At 34.8% G+C, this 23,163-nt stretch overlaps 1 protein-coding gene across 1 annotated transcript in view; it reads left to right on the forward strand.

Moving 5' to 3' along the window:
- Window positions 1–23,163, forward strand: part of uxs1 (UDP-glucuronate decarboxylase 1) — a 72,747-nt gene that overhangs the window by 3,970 nt on the left and 45,614 nt on the right. The window contains exons 2-4 of the mRNA XM_051118482.1: window positions 14,838–14,865; window positions 15,943–15,991; window positions 20,960–21,003. Coding sequence (XP_050974439.1) covers window positions 14,838–14,865; window positions 15,943–15,991; window positions 20,960–21,003 — 121 coding nt within the window. The remainder of the gene's footprint in view (window positions 1–14,837; window positions 14,866–15,942; window positions 15,992–20,959; window positions 21,004–23,163) is intronic.

Genomic DNA, 23,163 nt, shown 5'->3' on the forward strand with positions numbered 1-23,163 from the left:
TTCAAAAAAACATTTTAGGATAAAGAAGGTTAGATATCCCTGACGTTTTATTTCAGTAAAAAAATAAATAACATCCATACACAAATGTACATTTGGATAATTCATAGTAATATATTAAAACATTTTTAAATAAGTTTTAGTGACCCACCAGACAGCCCAATGAATTTGTCAGTATTTGGACATTTTGGCTAACAACAGTGATCACTTGGCCAAAAAGCAGGTATTTTACTTGTGTTACATTTAAGTTTTGTCAGTTGATAATACACTAATTTATTTAGGTTATTTTGTACATATAGTGAAAAAAAGTAGCTAATTTCAACTGTTTTACATCTATGTTGCTGTCATGAAATAAATTAAATAAAGTATTCTCTATATTAGCATTATATCGCCACTGAATAAAAAGTAAAAGGTTATTGTGACTTTTTATCTCACAGTTCTGAATTTTTTCTTGCAATTTACAAGTTTACATCTAGCAATTCTGACTTTTTTGTCTTAGAGTTGTGAGATATGCAATTCTGGCTTTTTTCTCAAAATTGCATGAATATAAACTTGCAGTTCTGACTTTTTCTTGCAAATGCGAATTTTTATTTTTCTGGATTTGTTTTATTGCATTCTGACTTTTTAAAGAATTGTGAGATATAAACTCACAATTCTGACTTTTTTTCTTAGAGTTGTGAGATAAATGTGCAACTCTGGGTTTTTCTCAAAATTGCATGATATACACTGGCTATAGCGAGTTGATTTTTCTCACAAATGCAAGTTTGTGACGGGGGGGCGCTAGTGAGTACCACATGGAGTAGTCGTGTTTTAGTAGAGCTCCTCTCTAAATTTGAAATTATTCGGTCATTATTTTGATTTTTCGTTTTTTTTTTTTCTTTCTTTCCTGGGACATGTGCTCAAGCGAGCTAAAGTATTTACACACCTGAAATCTTTGTCTGCGGATGTTATGTACTTACAAGAGACACATATTAGGCCTACGAAAGAGAAGATGCTTAAATGCAGCTGGGTTGGCCATGTTTTTCAGTCTACGTTTTCCAGCAAGGCTAGAGGAGTTGCAATCTTAATTCGTAAAACAGTTCCTTTGTTTCCACTTTGAGTGATACAAATGGTCGTTACATCTTGGTAACTGGTTACATTTACTCCTTTCATGTCACACTTCTTAATGTATATGGGCCGAACTTCGATGACCCTACCTTTTTTACAAAAATATTTAATTCACTGTCTGATTTTACTGATTCACATGTGATTGTAGGTGGTGATTTTAATTGTGTGTTTGATAATTTTTTGGACAGGTCAGCCCAAATAGGCTAATTACCTTCTGCCTCCATAGTTTTAAATAACTTAAAGTCCTCCATGAACCTGGTTGATATATGGAGACTGACACATCCCACAGGTAGAGACTATTCTTTTTTTTCACAAAGGCACAGGTCTTTTTCTAGAATAGATTATTTTTTACTTGATTCCAAACTTATATCAAACGTGATTACCTCAAATTATCACAACATCTTAATTTCTGATCACTCTCCTACTTCAATAGTTCTTGACCTTGGCCACAAGAGTAAATCACATTGCTGGCATTTTCATCCCTCTCTACTTTCTGATACCTCTTTTTGCCAATTTATATCTGATAAGATTTCAGAATTTTTAGAGATCAGTGATAATTCTGAAGTCACAGACTCTACTTTATGGGAATCATTTAAGGCTGTGAACAGGGGACACATTATTTCATTCGAGTCATCAACCAGAAAAAACAGATGCAAGTGTCTTTCAGAAACTGAACAGGAATTATCTCAATTAGAACCCTCTAGAACCCTTAGAATTTCCTCTAGCCCTTCCACCTTGCAGAACATCCTTAAGTTAAAGTATGAATATAATACTATATTGTCTGGGCAGGTATGGGATAAGTTGTTGAGGATAAGACAAAAATATTTTGAGCTAGGGGATAAACCCCATAAATTGCTTGCTTGACAGCTGAGGAGCTTACAAGCTAATAAAGCCATACATAAAATTAGATCAAAAACTGGGGACATTATTGTGGATCCTAAGGGTATAAACGATTGTTTTAGGGAATATTATGAACAGTTATATACATCTAGAGCAAGAGGTGGACATTTCTAATTAGCTAGGGCCCTTGAATCTTCCTAAATTGAGCGTTGATGCTTGTGAGGCATTAAATTCTAATATTACTATTCAGGAGATTGTTGAGGCAATAAAATCTTTTCCCAACGGCAAGGCAGCTGGGCCAGATGGTTTTGGTATAGAATTATATAAAAAGTATTCTGAGAAGTTGGCTCCCATTTTGTTGAGGATGTTCACTCATTCTCTTGAAACACAACAATTTCCTGACACATTATACAATGCTAATATCTCACTAATATTGAAAGAGGGTAGGGATGAGACTGAGCCTTCATCTTACAGGCCTATTGCATTAATAAATTCTGACATTAAATTTTTTACAAAATTATTAGCTAATAGATTAAATAAATATATTTCATCCATTGTACTTACAGATCAAACTGGTTTTGTTCCTAATAGATTTTCATTTTGTAATGTTAGAAGATTAATGAACATAATGTATCATAGGTTTAAAAAAGGTTCTAAGGTGGCAGCCTTGTGTTTAGATGCAGAGAAGGCTTTCGACCAGCTGGAATGGCCTTATATGTTGAAAGTTTTAGAGGAGTGTGGGTTTGGTAGTCGTTTTGTGTCATGGATTACAACATTGTATGCTCACCCAACCTCCTCTGTACTTACAAATCAAGAGAAGTCAAAGCCATTTATATTGCATCGTGGGACACGTCAAGGATGTCCCCTCAGTCCTTTGCTTTTTGCGGTTGCGATCGAGCCTCTTGCGATCAGTATTAGAAATCATTCATCTATCAAGCCTGTAAGTCTGGGAAATATGGATCATTACATTTCCTTGAAATGACATATATATGCTGACGATATTGTTCTTTTTCTTTCAGACCCTGAACATTCGGTCCCTATACTGTTAGATCTTATAAAATCATTTGGTATGGTCTCTGGCTATACAATTAATTGGCAGAAGAGTGAATTCATATCATTGGGTGCTGATCTTGATACTGAATTCTTGCATAATCTCCCCTTCAAAATTACAGACAAACTTAAGTATCTTGGAGTTGTTTTGCCCAAAAACCCCAAATTAATTTTCAAGCTGAATTTTCTTCAAAAATTGGAAGATTTGAAGATCAGCATTAGCAAATGGAGGATTCTTCCTCTCTCCATGATAGGACGTATAAACGCAGTTAAGATGGTTTCTTTGCCCAGATTTTTATATCTTTTTCAAAACTTGCCTATTTTTCTGACAAAGTCTTTTTTCAAAACATTAGATTCAGTAATTCTCCCCTTTATCTGGGGCTTTAAAGCTCACAGAATATCAAAGATACATTTACAGAAGCCAAGAGAGAAAGGTGGGCTAGGGCTACCATGTTTCTTACATTATTATTGGGCAGCGAGTGCCAGGGCCCTTGTTTATTGGCAGGAGGGTTATAAAGTGGAAATCTCGACTGATACGCCCCCCTGGGTTGCCATTGAAAAAAATGGAATTAAAAATAGTTCGCTTCCATCCATTCTCTTTTCAGCTTCTGGATCCCTTGCATCTGTTAGGATGGATAATTTTATTGTTTCAAACTGTTTGAGAATATGACATCAAATTAAGAAGGGCTGTAAATGACCTGATACTGCTATTTCTGCCCCAGTATATCGTAATCATGCATTTCCTCCTTCAATCACTGATATGACATTCAATACCTGGAGGCTGAGCGGTATAGTCACCCTGGAGGATTTATATGTCAACAAACATTTTGCCTCATTTTCCCAGCTAAAAGAAAAGTTTTCTCTTCCCACAACACACTTTTTTCGACATTTACAGATCAGAAATTATGTACGTCATGCAGTACCCAATTTTGAATCCCTGCCGAAAGAAAGAAGGATTTATAGGCTATTGTTGGGCTCACCTGATTCCAAACATCTGGTTTCAGATTTTGTAAATGTATTTTCTCAAGAAGCGAGTTATTCTACACATTTTTTTTAAAGAATGCTTGGGAGGAGGAACTGGGTATACAGATTGAGACTGATGTATGGGAGGAGAACCTCAGCAGAATTAGATCTTGTTCTATTAATTCTAGGCATCAGTTAATTCAGTTCAAGGTGGTGCATAGACTGCACTATTAAAAAACTAAATTGCACAGAATTTTTTCTACTATATCTCCTATTTGTGACCGGTGTAAATCTGCAGAAGGCTCTCTGACCCATCTCTTTTGGACATGTCCAAAACTTTACGATTGTGTGACATATTTAAGTTTGTCACGATTGGTGTGACATATTTAAGTGGTTTTCTGATATGTATGATTGTGTTTTTACACCTGATCCAGAAATTGCATTGTTTGGGTGTTCTGTTTCTCTGTTAGATCATAATGTGTCTGTACAAAGTACCATAATTTACGGAATGATTATTGCTAAGAGTGTCGTTCTAAGGCTGTGGAAAACAGAAACTGTTCCTGAGTTTAAGACCTGGTTGGCCTATATTACTGGAATATTGCACTTGGAAAGAGTCCGGTATGGCGTTATGGGTACTCTAGATAAATTTTACAGTATATGGCAACCATTTTTAGACCATCTGGACAAATATAATGTTATTTAAACTAGAGATGCACGATATTGGATTTTTGCCGATATCCGATATGCCGATATTTTGTCATCTCATTTTGGCCGATACCGATACCGATACCGATATATATCATTTTATTTGGAAAGTTAGTTTTTAACAATAACTTATTCGTTAGGATTAAATAAATAGTAATGAGTGGTTTACATTCAATCCCTTCTTTTTCATCAGTAGACTAGCATTATTTATGATCTGAATTTTGTAAATTAAGTTCACTTTTGCTATGTTATAAGCCGAACTTCGGATGCTTTCACTTTCGAATTCGCAATCTGAATACAACATTTCAAAACGAAAACAGAAAAGTAGAACTAAACTGGGTGACTGTGAGGGTGCTTTGCGGGACATGAACAGGACATAATTCATTGCTACAATTTCTTAATTCGTTCCTATGATTTATTAATTTATTAATTTGTAAAATGAGGGAACGAATTAATATGTAGTATTAATGAATTGTTAATTTATTCCCACGAAATATTTTATTTCCCACCCGCAATTTATCACAGTAAGAGATACGAAAACATGGATTAAAAGTGAATGACAAGAAAATAAACCTAAGAAATTAAAGGGTGAGACGGTGAGGATTTGGGAAAATAAAAATATTAAGTTATGTGGCAATTCGTGACCAACTGGCAAAACAGTACACTTTTTTTGCACAAGAATACCAACATGTTTACCTTCTCTGGTTTAACAAGCGGTCTTTTACCCTACTCGAAAACCAAATCCTCCGTCCGCCATCGTTTCCAGAATAGTCGCGTCCTTTTTGCCGTCACCACCTGGCTCGTGCTGACACTACAAATACAAACCAGGCTCTACACCCGAAGCGCTCACAACGATAACTACTCTTTGCGTGATCAGTGAAATCCTGAATATGCCACGGCTTTGTAAATCTGTAACCCGCGCTGTATGGAGCAGTGCGACCACGTCAAATTTTAACTTGCACATTTAAAAAAAAAAATAAACAAAAGTGACAGTTTTGATCATTCTAGAGCCCTGCAATACAAAGGCATTCAACATGGAAAGAAAGTAATAGAAATGTAGTCACTAAGTCATGTTTAATTATAATTTCTAATTATTTTATACGGTGCACTGCGCTCTGACAGGGCTGCGGGACACGAACATAATTATTTCCTACAACTTGTTAATTCGTTCCTACGTTTTATTAATTTATTAATTTGTAAAATAAGGGAACGAATTAAAAAGTCGTATTAACGAATTCTTAATTTATTGCCACGAAATCTTTTATTTCCCACACGCAGTTTACCCGCATAAATGATCCGACAACATGGATTAAAAGTAAATGACAAGAAAACAAACCTGCGAAATTAAAGGGTGAGACGGTGATGATTTGTGAAAAGAAACTATAAATATTATTAAGTTTGTGGCAATTCGTGACCAACCGGGAAAACAGGACACACAGCCGCTTATGGCTTTAAATGTATTGGCTCGAACTGCATGAATCCAAAAGTATGGTCGCTACTAACATTTGCCTGCTAACCAATTATTTAACTTATAAAGAATGCTTTGTACCTCACTTGTGTCATATTCACGAAAAATGTTTCATATGAGCAACAGTGTGTTTTGCCGTTGCGCCGCCGAAGAAAGAGAATTCACTGACCGCGCGCCGTAATTACTTTTTATTTTAAATGCAGATCATGTCATGTGCAAACACAGCCATTGGGTTTCAAAATACAACAAAGAGCACCATAAAACCATTTAAAATGTGCATTTAGCGATCTAGTGACTGGATATGAAACAGGCAACAGTAAATTATCCCAAATGGAACAACGGCGCGCTTTCTCCTATAGCCGCTGCTGCCACTGCACGTGCTATTGCTATGCATCATTCTGTATGTGTATTCTTAGTTTAAATGCAGCGATACAAAACAGTGAATCTACTCCTCATTCAGTCAAAACTTTGCTTCAAGAATGAGCCACACTGCTGACGTGATCTAATCCCTAGCACACCCTTAGCACATGTGAGTTAACATATTCATCTTATCGGCAAAACATATCGGCATAATTTTTCATATCGGGCCGATGCCGATATTTACATTTGAAGTCATTATCGGCCGATTCCGATATCAGTCCGATAATATCGTGCATCCCTAATTTAAACCAGTAATATAATGCTTAGTATGCTGTCTGCCCCCTTTTGAGTGCTTTTATTTTCACTTGAAACTGCTAATATGCCCTGATTACCCTTAAAAGTCCTTTTTTTTTATATATATTATTATTATTATTCTTGTATTTTTTTATGTATTTTGTTGTTGTTTGGTTTGGTGTTTGTTATGCAATGTAAAACTAATAAAAATATTATTAAAACAAAAACAAATGCAAGTTTGTATCTCGCAATTCTGACTTTTTTTCTTGCAAATAAGTTTATATCTCACAATGCTGACACTTTTTCTCACAGCTCTGACTTTTTCCTCAGAATTTAAGATATAAACACTTTTTTCTCAAAATTGCATGATAAAAACTCACAGTTGCAAGATATAAAGTCTGAATTGCAGGATAAAAACTTTTTATCTTAGAATTGTAATTTAATTTTGAAGTCCAGTTTTGAGGGGAGAAAAGACTGGTATATTCTCAGAATTGCGATATCTCACAATTCTGACTTAAAGTTGTCATCGGATGCAAAATTCACTTTTACATGTTGTTTGAACATAAATGTGTTGGCAGTGTGTGTACACAACCACCCTATAATGATAAAAATCCATGCAGTGTTTTTTTTAATCCCTAAAAATAATTACCCCTTTCTCAAATCAAGCCATTCTTAGCTTCTTGGCTGTGTGACATCTCACAAACCAAGGCCACTCCCACGATAATTGATTGACACTGCCATTTTACCATAGGCTCGCCCTGAGTGAGCTGTAAACAGTATGCTGTCCGTTGTTTCGACGCCGGTTCAGGAGGAGGCAAGAATTTTTCCTAACTGATTGTTGTTGGGTGTAATGATGAACATAGCAGTTGTCATTTACTTCCAAAAGTCGCTGAAGACGCAGTGGATTATGTTTGTTTTTGAAGGGAGTGCGCCCCCCGAAAAAAGTCACAATTGCAAGATATAAACTCGCAATTCTGAGAAAAAATGTCAGAATTGTCAGTTTATATCTCGCAATTCTGACTATAACTCACACTTGCAAGTATATATCACGCAATTCTGTGAAAAAAGTCAATTACGAGATGTAAACGCAATTACAAGAAAAAAAGTCAGAATTGTGAGATAAAAAGTCGCAATTCCCTTTTTTTTAAATTTGTTATTCAGTGGCGGAATCGGGCTTCCAGAACCATCAGCGTTTGCAATTAAAAAAAGAAAATATATGGTCGGCCACTAATGATTTGCATGTAAATCCTGGCTAAGATTGATGTCTGACAGAGAAGAAAACCAGTTAGCAGCTGGGGTTTCCATTGGGCTTTATGGAGGTCAGTGATGTGAAGTGTTGGTTTATGTGTCTAAAGCCCAAGAGATGGAGATTAAAGCTGGAGATTACAGAGGATCAGTGAAAATCAATCGGCTAATGGTCAGTGCTCCAGCCGTCTCGTAGTCCGACAGCATGAGCACGCAACACCCAGGACATGTGTCTTTAAACATTATTCTCCATCACAGAGCACAAAGTCACCAAAAGGCCACTAAACTAAACTTTGTGTCTGAAACCATAATGGCTTAGCTTTTTTTCCACTAGATGTAGTTTCCTGTGCAGCGCACAGAGGTCTGGAGAGACATGAAAGAGACATCATGCATCGCTATTTTTGGCAATTTCCTCTTCACTAATGCAACCCATTCATCTCCTCCATGCTAAATGAACATAGCTAGTCTTTACTATATTTAGCCACTTCTGTGACTTCTAGAGTTTTCATCAACTTAAATTAAGCCCATTCAAGCTGCCATTTGCCGTATTGAAATTGCCACAAGAACCTGTAACCTAGTTTCCTGGCTGTTAAGGAAAGCATTTGATTTGACCTAGTTATGGAATAACACAGGAGGCAGTTCACTTTAGAGACTGTTTGTATTATTCAAATTGCATCAAGATGTTTTTGTCCATTTGTTAGGGATTTGTTTTAGTAAAATCTCTTTGTTCGGGTCACTCTTAATCAGTCTTTGTCCCAACCTGTTGATCCCGATCAATGATTTCAGCCAAAAATTTCAGTTGCAAAAATTTTTGATTACTCACTAAACCAACATAAAATTTCCTAAGTAAATATTTGTAGGAGCTTAATTGAAGGCACTGCAGTGAACTAGCATATGGTTTCAAGTTTATCATTTGTATAAGATAACTGCTGAAAACACACACACAGGTGTCAAGTGTCATGTCACGGTTTTCCAAACTCTTAAGGGGTGTGCTGGAGGCAGCATATTGTAGCATTAGTACATTGTTTAATCTAAATGCAACATTAGGATGTTTTTATCTCCTCCTGTCATTCAGAGCATTAGATTTGCCCCTGAGGGCTGCAGATGGTTTCCTCTGGTCCCCTATGTGATCATCTTACTTTGTTAATGTTCATTAAATATTCCGTTTGACAGAAATTTGATTGTCATTATGTTTATGTGTGATTTTTCTAATATGTCTGTTCAGTTTTTCTTGCTGAGAAGATATGATTTATACATTTGCTGTGGGAAATGTTTGATTATTGTCTTGGATTTCTCTTTAGAACAATATCAGTTTTGTGTTGGTCTGATTGGTTTATAATTAATGATGCTTGATTTAGAAATAGGATTTATCTTCAATTATATAGACCACTTAGATCATTATTTAGATTTCCCTTGTCTTATACTGCAGTTTGTGGACATGGCAGGAATACAGTTGAAGTCAAAATTTTACACACACCTTGCAGAATCTGCAAAATGTTCATTATTTTACCACAATAAGAGGGATCATACAAAATGCATGTTATTTTTTATTTAGTACTGACCTGAATAAAATATTCCACATAAAAGACATTTACATATAGTCCACAAGAGAAAATGACACCGTTCAAAAGTTTACACTTGATTCTTAATACTGCATCGTTATGATCCACAGCTGTTTTTTTTTTTGTTTTTTTGTTTTTTAGTAATAGTTGTACATGAATCCCTTTGTTTGTCCTGAACAGTTCAACTGCCTGCTGTTCTTCAAAAAAAATCCTTCAGGTCCCACAAATTCTTTGGTTCTTCAGCATTTTTGTGTATTTGAAGCCTTTCTAACAATGACTGTATGATTATGAGATCCATTTTTTTCCACACTGAGGACAACTGAGGGACTCATATGAAACTACTACAGATGATTTTAACGCTCACCTTGCTCCAGAAGGAAACACGATGCATTAAGAGCCGGGGGGTGAAAACTGTTTGAATTTGAAGATCAAGGTAAATTTTAACTTGTTTTGTCTTCTGGGAAACATGTAAGTATCTTCTGTAGCTTTTGAGGGGCAGTACTAAATGGAAAAAAATGAAATGTGATATAATAAATATACACATTTTCATTCTGTTCAAGTTTTCACCCCAGCTCTTAATGCATGTTTTTTTCTTTCTGGAGCATCAGTGAGTGTTTGAACCTTCTGTAATAGTTGCATATGAATCCTTCAGTTGTCCTCAGTGTGAAAAGATGGATCACAAAATCATACAATCATTGTTGGAAAGGGTTCAAATACACAAAAATGCTGAAAACCTAAGAATTTGTGGGACTTTTGTGAGATTTTTCTGAAGAACAGCAGGCAGTTTAACTGTTCGGGGCAAACAAGGGACTCATTAACAAACTAACAAACTATCACTATCATATGTTGATCTTTTAACAACACAGTTCTAAGAAAGTGTATGTAAACTTTTGAACATGGTCATTTTTATAAATGTAACTATTATTTTCTCTTGTGGACTATATGTAGATGTCTTTTTTTATGAGAAATGTCTTATTCAAGTCAGTATTAAATAAAAAATACCAACCATTTTGTATGATCCCTCAGATCATACATTTTGTATCATCCCCCTTTGGTCAAATAATTAACATTTTGCAGCTTCTGCAAACGTGTATGTAAACTTTTGACATCATCTTAAGAGTTCAACTGTTTATCTTCACACGATGCATCATTCACTTCACACTCACCTTGTTGCTTAAAATATTCTTGCAGAACTATGTATGGTAAACTGTGCTGTACATTGCTTTATAATACAGTATTCTTAGCAAGCATTATTCAATGGTGCACAGTGTGTCCTTTCATGAAGTTTTATTAACATGAGCTTTGGTTAATACTCAGCCAAGACTCTAGAGACACAAGTGCAACCACTTTTGCACAGTCTTGAGTTTTAAGTCACTGGAGACCCCAAAACCAGGATGGAGAAATTCAGAAAGATGAATTTGGGTCATAGGGAATGCTACTTTGAGAAATGACTGCTCCAGTTCTTTTTGATCCCTAAAGAGGCCCCAGGACTCAACAGAGTTGTTCACCAAGAGAGTGACCTTGACAAACCAGTCTACCGTTGCCATGTTCCCACCTGCCCCAAAACACAGTTTTCACAACAGGCAGGACTAAAAATAATTTCGCTACTGCAACTGTGAGAACATGACCAGATGTAACGGGACATGTTTTGAAGTCTGTATTACTCTACTACCTGTTTGCTTGAGCTCTCTGCAGAAGCTTTATTTCTCAAAATGCCAGTTCTTATGTGCTCAAACAAGAATTGATTTATCAGACTAAATTGTGTTTCAAAAGGGAAAGGGATAGTTTAATGAAAAAATATGACATTCTGTCATCATTTACTCACCCTTATGTTGTTCCAAACCCGTATTACTTTTTTCGTCTGTGGAACATGTTGGTAACACTTTTGGTGACTGCTGACAATGAATGTATGGCCCAAAAAAGCACTGAGGCGTTAAAAAAAAAAACTTTATTCCTTTGAGCGTCTGGTTCTGCCACCCTCAAATGGGCTGTATCAAATTGCTTTTCCTCACATATTTGCCTTGACATGGCATCAGGTGGCACACGCCGGGCTGGCCGTCCACAGAAAAGCCTGCCGTTAATCACACAGCACCCAGGAGTTTATGGCGACAGCAGCAAGGCCACTGGGAAAGAACACGCCAGATTGGGAACAGAGGGATTTACATAATTGTCTCTGTAACACATTTTCTGTTCACACTCACCTTTTGCTTTGGATTCTTCTTATACAATCCTCTTTTTTTTGTTCATCTCACATTTCATATTTCAACTAAGCTCTTGTTGGTGGTACTCACCTGGAGCGAATGTGTGGAGGGCATAGTTTATTATTTATGGTGGTGATTTTACTCAATTCCTGCTGACATTTTTGATGTGTATTGGCAGGTATGAGTTGTTTGTGTTTGCGATATGTAGCCTAGAGAAAAATGATATTCCACAAAATCCTTATTAAAGAGTAAAAAGGTCATGTTTACAATATTAACGTAATGATTTATGAAGGTTCAGCCTCACATACCCAAGACAGATTCATTTTTTCTACATATGTGTGCTTTGATCTGAAAGTTAATTGATTGAAGAGGATAGTATATGTCTGTAATTAGTATTTTATCATGATAATATTGTTTATAGATGTTTCCATGTTTATTATCACGTTAGTCATATTTCTTTATAGAGAAAGGATTTCTTTAAAGGAGAAATCCACTTCCAGAACAACAGTTTACAGATAATGTACTCACCTCCTTGTCATCCAAGATGTTCATGTCTTTCTTTCTTCAGTTTTTAACTTTTAAAAACTTTTTAAATGTTTTTTAACATTTCAGGATTTTTCTCCATATAATGGACTGCTATGGTGCCCCGATTTTGAACTTCCAAAATGTGGTTTAAATGCGGCTTCGAACGATCCCAAATGCGTTTGTAAACGATCCCAGCTGAGAAAGAAGGGTCTTATCTAGCAAAACGGTCGGTTATTTTTGTTAAAAAAAAATACTATTTAAATACATTTTAATCTCAAACGCTCGTCTTGCCTTTCTCTCCCTGAACTCTGTGTATTCTGACTCAAGACAGTTAGGGTATGTCCAAAAACTCTAATCATGTTTTCTCCCTCAACTTCAAAAATCATTTCAAAATCTTCCTACATCGCTGCAGAAGTACCGAACCAGTCTTTGCAAAGGAAACATGCAAAGAAGATCAAATACCCTTAACAAAAAAGGTAAAACAGCGATATAGGACGATTTTGAAGTTGACGGAGAAAATATGAGTTTTTTGATATACCCTAACTGTCATGAGCCAGAATATACAGAGGTCAGGGAGAGCGAGACAAGACGAGCGTTTGACATTAAAAATTATGTCCATTATATGCAGAAAAATCCTGAAATGTTTTCCTAAAAAAAAACATAATTTCTTTACGACTAAAGAAAGAAAGACATGAACATCTTGGATAATGAGGGGGTGAGTACATTATCTGTAAATTGTTGTTCTGGAAGTGGACTTCTCCTTTAAGTACTGCAGTAACAGCCATAAATAAGAGCCCAGAATCCAACCAGTGACTATTAGACTGACATTCACCTTTTAGTTACATTTTTACTAGAGTTTTAAATGTCTAAAGGTTTTTAAAGGTTCATGAGACACTAAACTACATTTTCTGAGATTTTTAACAGAGGCTGTTGGCAGTGTTTGCATCTGGTAAATTGAAAAAACAGTTAATTTTAAGCTTTCTTTGCACTATTTTTGTCTTCTGGGTTTAAAATCTTCATCATGTCAGATTATAGTACATCAGAAACTCATAAGCTCCTTATAATCATTCCTGAGACAGTGTACCCTCATACTATGAGATGCTGGATCTCTTAATTATTCACACCAGTATGTGTAGTTTTCCTATGATGGACACTTCAAACTGTGAGATCATGTAGAGTAGCTGGGATGCATTCATGGATCAGAAGTGTTTTTCACTCTTGATTTTTAGACATCATTGATATACACTACCAGTCAAACGTGAAGGTCTCTTCTGCTCACCAAGCCTTCATTTATTTAATCCAAAGCACAGCAAGAACAGTACAATTTTGAAATATTTGTACTATTTAAAATAACTGTTTTCTATTTGAATATATTTAAAAATGTAACTTATTCCTGTGATTTCAAAGCTGAATTTTTAGCATCATTACTCCAGTCACATGATCCTTCAGAAATCATTCTAATATTCTGATTTGCTGCTCATTTATTATTATTATTATTATTATTATTATTTAAACAGCTAAGTAGATTTTTTCAGGTTTCTTTGATGAATAGAAAGTTCAGAATAGCAGCATTTATCCAAAATAGAAATCTTTTTTAACATTGTAAATGTCTTTATCATTACTTTTAATCAATTTAAAGCAAGTAAAAGTATTCATTTCTATAGTGTATACTTTTACAAAAGCTTTTTATTACAGATAAATGCTGATCTTTGGATCTTTCTATTCATCAAAGAATCCTGAAAAAATGTCATTTTAAATACTGATTATAATAATAATAATAATAATAATAATAATAATAAATGTTTCTTTGACAGCAAATCAGCACATTAGAAATGATTCTTCAGGATCATGTGACACTGAAGACTGGAGTAATGATGCTGAAAATTTAGCTTTGATCACAGGAATGAATTACATTTTAAAATATATTCAAATAGAAAACAGTTATTTTAAATAGTAAAAATATTTCAAAATTTGACTGTATTTGCTGTACTTTGGATCAAATGAATGCAGGCTTGGTGAGCAGAAGAGACTTTAAAAACATGAAAAATCTAACCGACCAAACTGCTTACAGTATATAAACACCACAAAATAACACTGAATGCAAATGCAAAAGCTAATTTATATATATTTTCAATGCAGAATACAAATGCAAACAGCTGTGCATATTTGTGCATAATGTTCTATGAGCTTTGTGTGCAATGTTGAATTGCATCATGTTTTTATAGGAACCGTTGATGCTTTTAAATTAGAGTGAAAGAAAACTGAATGGCTCAGAAGCTGTTTTGTTTTTGTCTTCACTCTTCCATTTTTTAAAACTGTATTATTAACTGATAACATATCTTTTCCATTTTCAACTGAACAGACATAATCACTTACTTTAGGTTCTAACAACTTAACAATGTATTTATTAATGATGTTGTAATGGTAATGACTAAAAAAATGTGTGTATTGAGAATCAGTTTGCATTTGCTGTGTGATATTTGATTTGGTACTGATGTCTTCTCTCCTTTCTACTTTTAGCTGTCTGGGGAACCTACGCAAATATGAGGTAATTATCATTTCTCTTTGGAAAAAAACAATGTTTCAGACAATTTGCTAGCACAGTCTACTGCAAAAAAAAAAAAAAATCAGCTCTCCTGTAAATGTCAGGAAAAAAGTAGATGTCAGATTTACAGTTCTGCTCAGATGGGCGGCTAAAAGCTGTCATCATTAGAAGACTTTTTTTTTTTTTTTATTATGTTGCTCTTAGGGCTGTCACATATGTAACAGATTTACTACGTGATTGTTGCGGCCTAAAGAATTCACAGTAACAAGATTAAAGCGATGTCTATAGAAATGTGAAAAAAATAAATGCTTTTTTTTTTTTTTTTTTTTTTTTTTTTTTGGCCAACGACTACACGCTCCGTTTTACCAAATCTAAAAATATTCCCACACTGGTGGGATTTTTCTGGCATGCTTCAAGTACAGGCACAGCATCTTGCTTTGGCATGTTAACTTCTCCGACATGTTTTTGTGTGGCAGTAGTCGCTACACACTGCATTGTCTATTATCCCTTTTCCACCAAGGCAGTTTGACTGCTGGTTTGTAGCCAGAGACTAATTTCAAATCAGTTCTTTGTTATTCGACAACTAAAGCACCAGCTGTGAACCAGGAAAAGTGGTTTGTATAGCGCCAAAACATTGCTGGTCTAGAAGTGAGAACCGCTTGCGTCAGGGGCTGCAAGTGACCAGCAAGACGCACCTAATTTGTTAACGGAAGAAACGCATTGCGATTTCGATTAATCGCACAGCGCTAGATACTGTGGCCGATTGGTGTTTGAAGTTTTCTGTGGGCATTGATTCCGATCGAAGCCTGTGTAGCTCAAGCCCTGCGTGAACGACTGCTGCACCCTGCGTTAATCAGAAACCAAGATTAGACTTACTCACTGGGCCGTGGAAACAAGCTTTGGTATAGATCAGCTGCTGTCATGCGGTACTGTTGACTGTGAGCATCTTCACCATGTGTCCAGACTGCACTGAGGAAGAGTATTGTGTGCTTCAGTAAACTCTGCTTTGCAAGTGTGACTCTTTGTGTACTTGTGTATCTGTGAAGCTGAGATAAAGCCGTCTGTTGTTGTTTCCCACAGGTCTATACAGGAACATGGAGAGATGAAGATTGAACAGAGGATAGATGAGGTTTGTTAGCACAAGCTGTTCGTGTTAATTTTCAAGCTGATTTTTTTAATTTTAAATATTTCACTTTTACATTTTTTTTCACTTTTTCACATTTTTATTGGTGTCAGCACCTGCCTCATTTTTACTGAAAACCATATGTACCTAACAGCTGATATTCACACTTTGAGCTCTCGGGATACATTGTGCCGCTACCCAAGAGCGCTACATAATTAAGATTTTAATTACTCATGCCTTTGATAGCAATTAAGTCTCCTAGACAGGGGGCACGTAACAAGCAGTGTTAATCTGTTCTACACTCTCCTTGGATGCCCCAAATACTTTTTCTTTGCTTGTGATGCTGTCCTGGCTACATGTGCGATGTTTCTCAGTTGGTTTTAGTCATTTATGTCTGTTGTTGCAAAGGGTAACAGGTGAAGGCAATACACTACACAATATTTAAAATCTGAACAGATTTTCAAACACTCGGCATCATACATTTGCCAACTTTGTAAATGGCTACAAAGAAAAACTGGGCATCAAAACTGAGGATCACACACTATTAGACTTTCAAGTTGTTTCCAACACAACAACCTCACAAAGAAACAAATGAAAACAATGTGTGTTTGGAAATCAGCTCAAAATCATAAACATGTTTGATATTCTGGCCAAAATCTGCCGACTGGCTCTGACTTTCGGCAGCTGGCGTTGACTCAGCCAGACTGCAAATTGGGCAAAAATCTGAGCAAAAGTCACATTTTGAGTTCCAGCAAGAAGCATTTTGTGTAAACAACAGGTGTACAAACAGAAATAAATATTCATTTTGTGTGTGATATAAAGCCTGGTGCTTAAATTCACACTTAGAGCATTAATGCTTTGGTTTATTTATTATGGGCCTAAATAAGATATTTCACATAAAAGATGTTTACATATAGTCCACAAGAGAAAATAGTTGAATTTATAAAAATGACCCGGTTCAAAAGTTTACATCCTCTCGATTCTTAAAACTGTGTTGTTACCTGAATGATCCACAGCTATGTGTTTTTTTGTTTAGTGATAGTTGTTCATGAGTCCATTGTTTGTCCTGAACAGTTAAACTGCCCACTGTTCTTCAGAAAAATCTTTCAGGTCCCACAGATTCTTTGTTTTTTTTGTGTATTTGAACCCTTTCCAACAATGACTGTTTGATTTTGAGATCCATCTTTTCACACTGAGGACAACTGAAGGACTCATACACAACTATTAAAGAAGGTTCAAACACTCACTAATGTGCCAGAAGGAATATGATGCATTAAGAGCCAGGGGTGAAAACTTTTGAACAGGATAGAGATGAGTACATTTTTCTAATTTTGCCTAAATATCATATTTTTTTCATTTAGCACTGCCCTTCAAAAGGCTACTTACATGTTTCCTAGAAGACAAAATAAGTTAAATTTACCCTGATCTTCAAATTCAAAAAGTTTTTACCCCCCGAGCTCTTAATGCATCTTGTTTCCTTCTGGAGCATCGCTGAGCGTTTGAACCTTCTATTCTATAAATTCAACTATTGTTTTCTCTTGTGGACTATATGTAAACACATTTTATGTGAAATATCTTATTCAGGTCAGTACTAAATAAACATTAACATGCATTTTGTATGATCCCTCTTATTCAAATTGATCTATTGCAGTCGTTAACTTTTTTGAAATCATGCCTAAAATCTCCCCCCAAACAAATAAATAAATAAATAAAATAAAATAAAAGAATGATTCATCAGCACACACAAAAAGGTTATTTAGGGTTTTTCATCAAAATGCTCAACTTTTTGTGCTGTTTTTGCACTGCATCAACAAGCCGCCTTATTTGCCTCTTCAATTACCTGTCAGTGAATGCCAAAACAACTTTTCACTACCTAATTAGTCCCAGATGGATCAAGTACTATCCAGCATTTTTATTATGCTGGTTCACCCAGCAATACAGTGCAACTCTTCATGTTGCTTTTAAGCTTTTAAAATATAACACATAACTCAACCTGTACCATGGTGCCATTGACAAGAATGATGAATCAAATCGAGCAGCTTGTTGAGGTGAAGTAACCTGCTTCATTTCTTAGTGATCAGATGTACCATTTCTACCTGACGAATGACGAAACGGGTGTAAAAAAAAAAATCTATCTAGTTTAAAATGTATGTGAGAAGCACTGCCTAGAAACAAGAATATCAAGACATGGGCCAGTAAGTAACCACCCAGAACTCCCAAAGCAACCCACTGGGAAACTGTGCAGACTGCTGTATTTTTAATTTGCCTTATTTGTTATTCCCATGCACCATGTTTGAGAAACTTTATATTGCATCTTTGAAACCCATTTAATTTATCTCTGTTGGTTTTTGTACACGTACAGTGCTATAACTGTGATCTCTATCGTCATCTTTATAGATCCCAAATGTCTGCTTATCACCTTGCAAAAGCTCATTAGAAGCCGCGTTTTCCCTATCTGCTTGACCTTAAGGTTCAAAGTGTGTCAACACCTACTGAGGCTTATTTGTCAGCATCCGTGATAGCTTTTAGAAACGCTGACATTTATTCCCCTGCCTGGTGTTTGATATTTCATTTAAAGAGGTGTTATAGTTTAGAGATGTTCTGTGACCCAGATCTTAACGTTTGTCATTTTGACTGTCATTTGGCGTGTTAATAAAGATGGGAATACTTAACGAGCATAACTAATAATTATGGAATTGTGCTTAAATCGATTAAAATATTCAGATTCATTACATGACATGCTGATTAAATTAATAATTGAATTAATTGTATGATGAAAATTGTATCAGTGCTTATTATATAATTTTTTGGTAATGGAAAAAATCGTTTTCTTGAGTACCAAATTTCTGAAAGGATCATGTGACACTGAAAACTGGAGGGCTGCTGAAAATTCAGCTTTTTCATCACAGAAATAAATTACATTTTAAAATATAATAAAATAGAAACCATTAATTTTAATTGTAGTGATTATTGTATTATTTTTCACAGTATATTTGATCGAGTAAATGCAGCCTTGGTTAGCATTTCTTTTAAAAAACATTTTTTTAAAAATGGTATTGACCCCAAATTTTTAAAAGGCAGTGTAAGCTATTATATTGACAGCGTGGCATAAAATACCAGATATGCAATAAGTCACTGTAAAATCAGGCCTATACAGTATTTCCTTTGGTTGACCCACTTTTCTGCTGATTAGTGCCTTAAAAGGTGTTATATAATTCACCCAAAAATTTAAATAAATCATCCTAGGTATATGTGACTTTCTTCTTTCAGATGAATACAAAGAAGTCAGGACATTTTTTTAATAAAACTCTGATTGTATTCGTCTGAAAGAAGAAAGTCATATACACCTAGAATGGCTTGAGGGTGAGAAATGAGGTAATTTTCAATTTTAGGTGAACTATCCCTTTAATTAAAGAATGATTAATGACTAAAAGATTAATAATCTAAAAACTATTTTTGGTCCCTTAGCAAAAACAGTTGGATTTTGTTCTTCTTTTCACACAACCCTAACAGCTGATCTCAGATTCATCTGTTAATCAGTTTGAGGGCTGATAGTTCTTGATGACTGTTTAGTCAGAGAAAAATTTATACTGCGTGATTTATATAGCTCCTTCACTGTATCTGCTTGTTAAGTTTAACGTCACACGTCACCGCTTCAGGTCCAGACGCTCTATCAGATGCCACAAGAAAACAACAAACGGTGCTAATATACACTCACAATGTGGAATACACTACCAGTCAAAAGTTTTTGACGATTTTTTTTGCCTGCATTTATTTGATCCAAAATACAGCAAAAGCAGTACTATTGTGAAATATTTTTTGCTATTTAAAATAACTGCTTTCTGTTTGAATATATTTTAAAATGTAATTTATTCCTGTGATCAAAGCTGAATTTTCAGCATCATTACTCCAGTCGTCAGTGTCACATGATCCTTCAGAAATCATTGTAATATGCTGATTTGCCGCTCCAAAAACAAAAACAAAACAATAATTATTATTGTTATTAATTATTATTATCAAAATTTAAAACTGTTGAGTATATTTTTTTCAGGATTCTTTGATGAATAGAAAGAAGCATGTATCTGAAATAAAAAGATTTTGTAACACTAAACACTTTTGGGAAATAAATTATAGAAACTAATACTTCTATTTAGCAAGGATGCCTTAAATTGATCAAAAGTGATGATGAGTACATTTTTAATATTACAAAAGATTTCTATTTTAGATAAATGCTGTTCTTCTGAACTTTCTGTTCATCAAAGAAACTGAAAATATTCTACTCAGCATAATAATAATAATAATAACAACAATAATATTAATAAATTGAGCAGCAAATCAGAATATTAGAATGATTTCTAAAGGATCATGCAGTAATGATGCTAAACATTCAGCTTTGAAATCACAGGAATAAATTACATTTTAAAATATATTGAAATAGAAAAGTTATAAAATGAAATACCAAAAAAATATTTCAAAATTTGACTGTTTTGTGCTGTACTTTAGATCAAATAAATGCAGGCTTGGTGAGTAGAAGAGACTTCATTAAACAAAAAACATTAAAAACTTTACTGTTCAAAAACTTTTGACTGGTACTGTAATACTACCAAAAAAAATTATAATCCTAACCTTTAACTCCATACCGAAGTCCCAGATAGCCAAATAATGAAAATATAAAACAAAATAAACATATAATAAATATAAATATTATAAATATTATATTATAAATATTAAGAGTTTTTAAATGTTTAGCTTAAATGTGTAATAAAAAAACAGTGCTCATAAAAGGCTGTTGAGAATTGAGGCTTAGACCCAGAAACAGCATCTCTTACATCACAAATTAACAAGCAGATATAAATCTCTCTCTAAACTCGTCTTTTCCTGTTCTCTTTGATTCATACTCTTTGTCTCGTATGTCTTTTCTTTGGCCATCCTGTCCTGTTCTTACTGTCAAATCTTACTCTGTGTTTCTCACAGGCAGTGGCACCTCTCAGGGAGAAGATACGGGAACTTGAGCTCAGGTATGCTTTTCTTTTACACCCAAAAATACCTACACACTGTATCATGGTCTGTTACAGATAATAAAATAATTCATATAACACAATAATTTCAAAACACACAAATAAATAGAAATGTACTAAATATTAATTTGCTTATTTTACATACCTGCTATTTTTGAACGTGTCCACTCTTGATAAACATGTTGCGCTGTAGTGAGGAAAAAAGCAAGCAATAATTTTAGTAGGATAGAAATGTTCTGAGCATAGGATATTTCTCATCTAGGGGTGTGCGATATACAGTAGTCAACATTTGAAGTGGATCAAAAAAGTCCATCAGAACATCAGATGCTGATGTCTTTCTGTCTTCAGCTGTGAAGAAATTATGGTTTTTGAGAAAAGCATTTTTCTCCATATAATGGACTTCATTGGTGCCCCGATTTTGAACTTCCACAATGTAGTTTAATGCAGCTTCAAAGGTCTCTAAACGATCCCAGCCAAGGAAGAAGGGTCTTATCTAGCCAAACGATCGTTCATTTTTTCAGAAAATAAATATTTGCATACTTTTTAAGCACAAAAGCTTGTGTAGCACTAGCTCTGTACTATGTACTATTGAATCATGTTGAAAGGTCATGCTGAACATAGCCAGAACCACAGACCCAGTTGTTTACAAAGCGAAAGCACAAAGACTAAGGAAGTGCAAGTTAGTCAAATGCTGTTTACAAACAAAAAGGTACAACGATGTCGGACGATTCTGAAGTTGTAGGAGAAAATGAGATGGAGTTTTTCCCCATACTCTACCTTTTTGAGCCGGAGTACACAGACGATGAACTTAGATGTGATTCGTAGCATCCCAGAGCCTGTGCTACACAAGCTTTTGTGCTTAAAAAGTATACCAATTTTTTTTTTTTTAAAATGACAGATCGTTTCACTAGATAAGACCCTTCTTCCTCGACTGGGATCGTTTAGAGCCCTTTGAAGCTGCATTTAAACTGCATCTTTATGACTGAAGACAGAAAGACATGAACATCTTGGATGACAAGGGGGTAAATTATTTGTGAACTGTTGTTCTGGAAGTGGAGTTCTCCTTTAACGATTTGACATTGAGTATTTTGCAAAAACCATTCAAAACACATACAGAGTGCACTGCATGCATTACATGAAGTCTAGATTAGTGTGCATACGCATTAACAGTGCATTCTTTCACTGCATGATTCAGTCTATTAAAATACATTTAGAATGATCACAAATTCAAGACATGGGGACAGAATATGTATAGATTTATTCCACTTCATATAGTTAATTAATGTCACATGAAGAGTGCCGTTTTCCTCTCCAAAAATTACCATGATTAAATGCAGATTTTTGTGCAATAGACAAGAATTAAGAGACTTACGTTTTAGACACCATATTTCCTGTTTTTGCTCTATTTCGCCAACAAAAATCATTCCAAACAAAGCCACAGCACTGTTTTGCATCTCTGAGCGACATGACGGTGTTTCGTTCCTGATAGATTTAACCGTTTAAATGATTCGGTTCAATGGCAATGACTCACTTATTAACTGTGACTTGCTGCTGACCTACTGGCGGTTTTAATTCCACATTTAAAGTGTCTTTTTATTATTTAAATAATTTCAAATGTAAATTTTCATAGTTTTATGTTTAAAATAGCAAAACATTATTTATGCATTTGTAACTGCAGGTTAAATGTACTAAACAGTGTGTAAGTACATCTAAATGCCACTTCAGATGCAGATTCTGTGTTTCCTTTAGATTGCACAGACAAATTTTGTTGATACTAATGTCATTTGCTTGGTAACAGCCCAAATGTAAGAATTTGATTCAAAAGATAAAGATAGAAAAAAAAAGTCTTTTTAAAAGTAAAAATGCCCATAAAGATAAAAATCTATTCAAACTTATTGGAAAAGATTTATTTTTATCAGTGTGAACTGACCATCGACCATAGAAAATATCAAGATATTATTTTTTGTCAATATCGCAATATATTTTTGTATATATTCTCAACCTGAAATTACAGTGTGAGTTTGCCTCATAAACTAGCTTGTATATTTAAACAGCGCCAATTTGAAGAAGCATAAGCAGGGCTGAATGCACAAAGAGAGATGGACTAAAGCATAACGTGCACCAAGCTTTGATTGACATTTCAAGAGGAGGTTAAAATTG

Source organism: Labeo rohita, chromosome 9 (assembly GCF_022985175.1).
Source record: "Labeo rohita strain BAU-BD-2019 chromosome 9, IGBB_LRoh.1.0, whole genome shotgun sequence".
Lineage (NCBI taxonomy): Eukaryota > Metazoa > Chordata > Actinopteri > Cypriniformes > Cyprinidae > Labeo > Labeo rohita.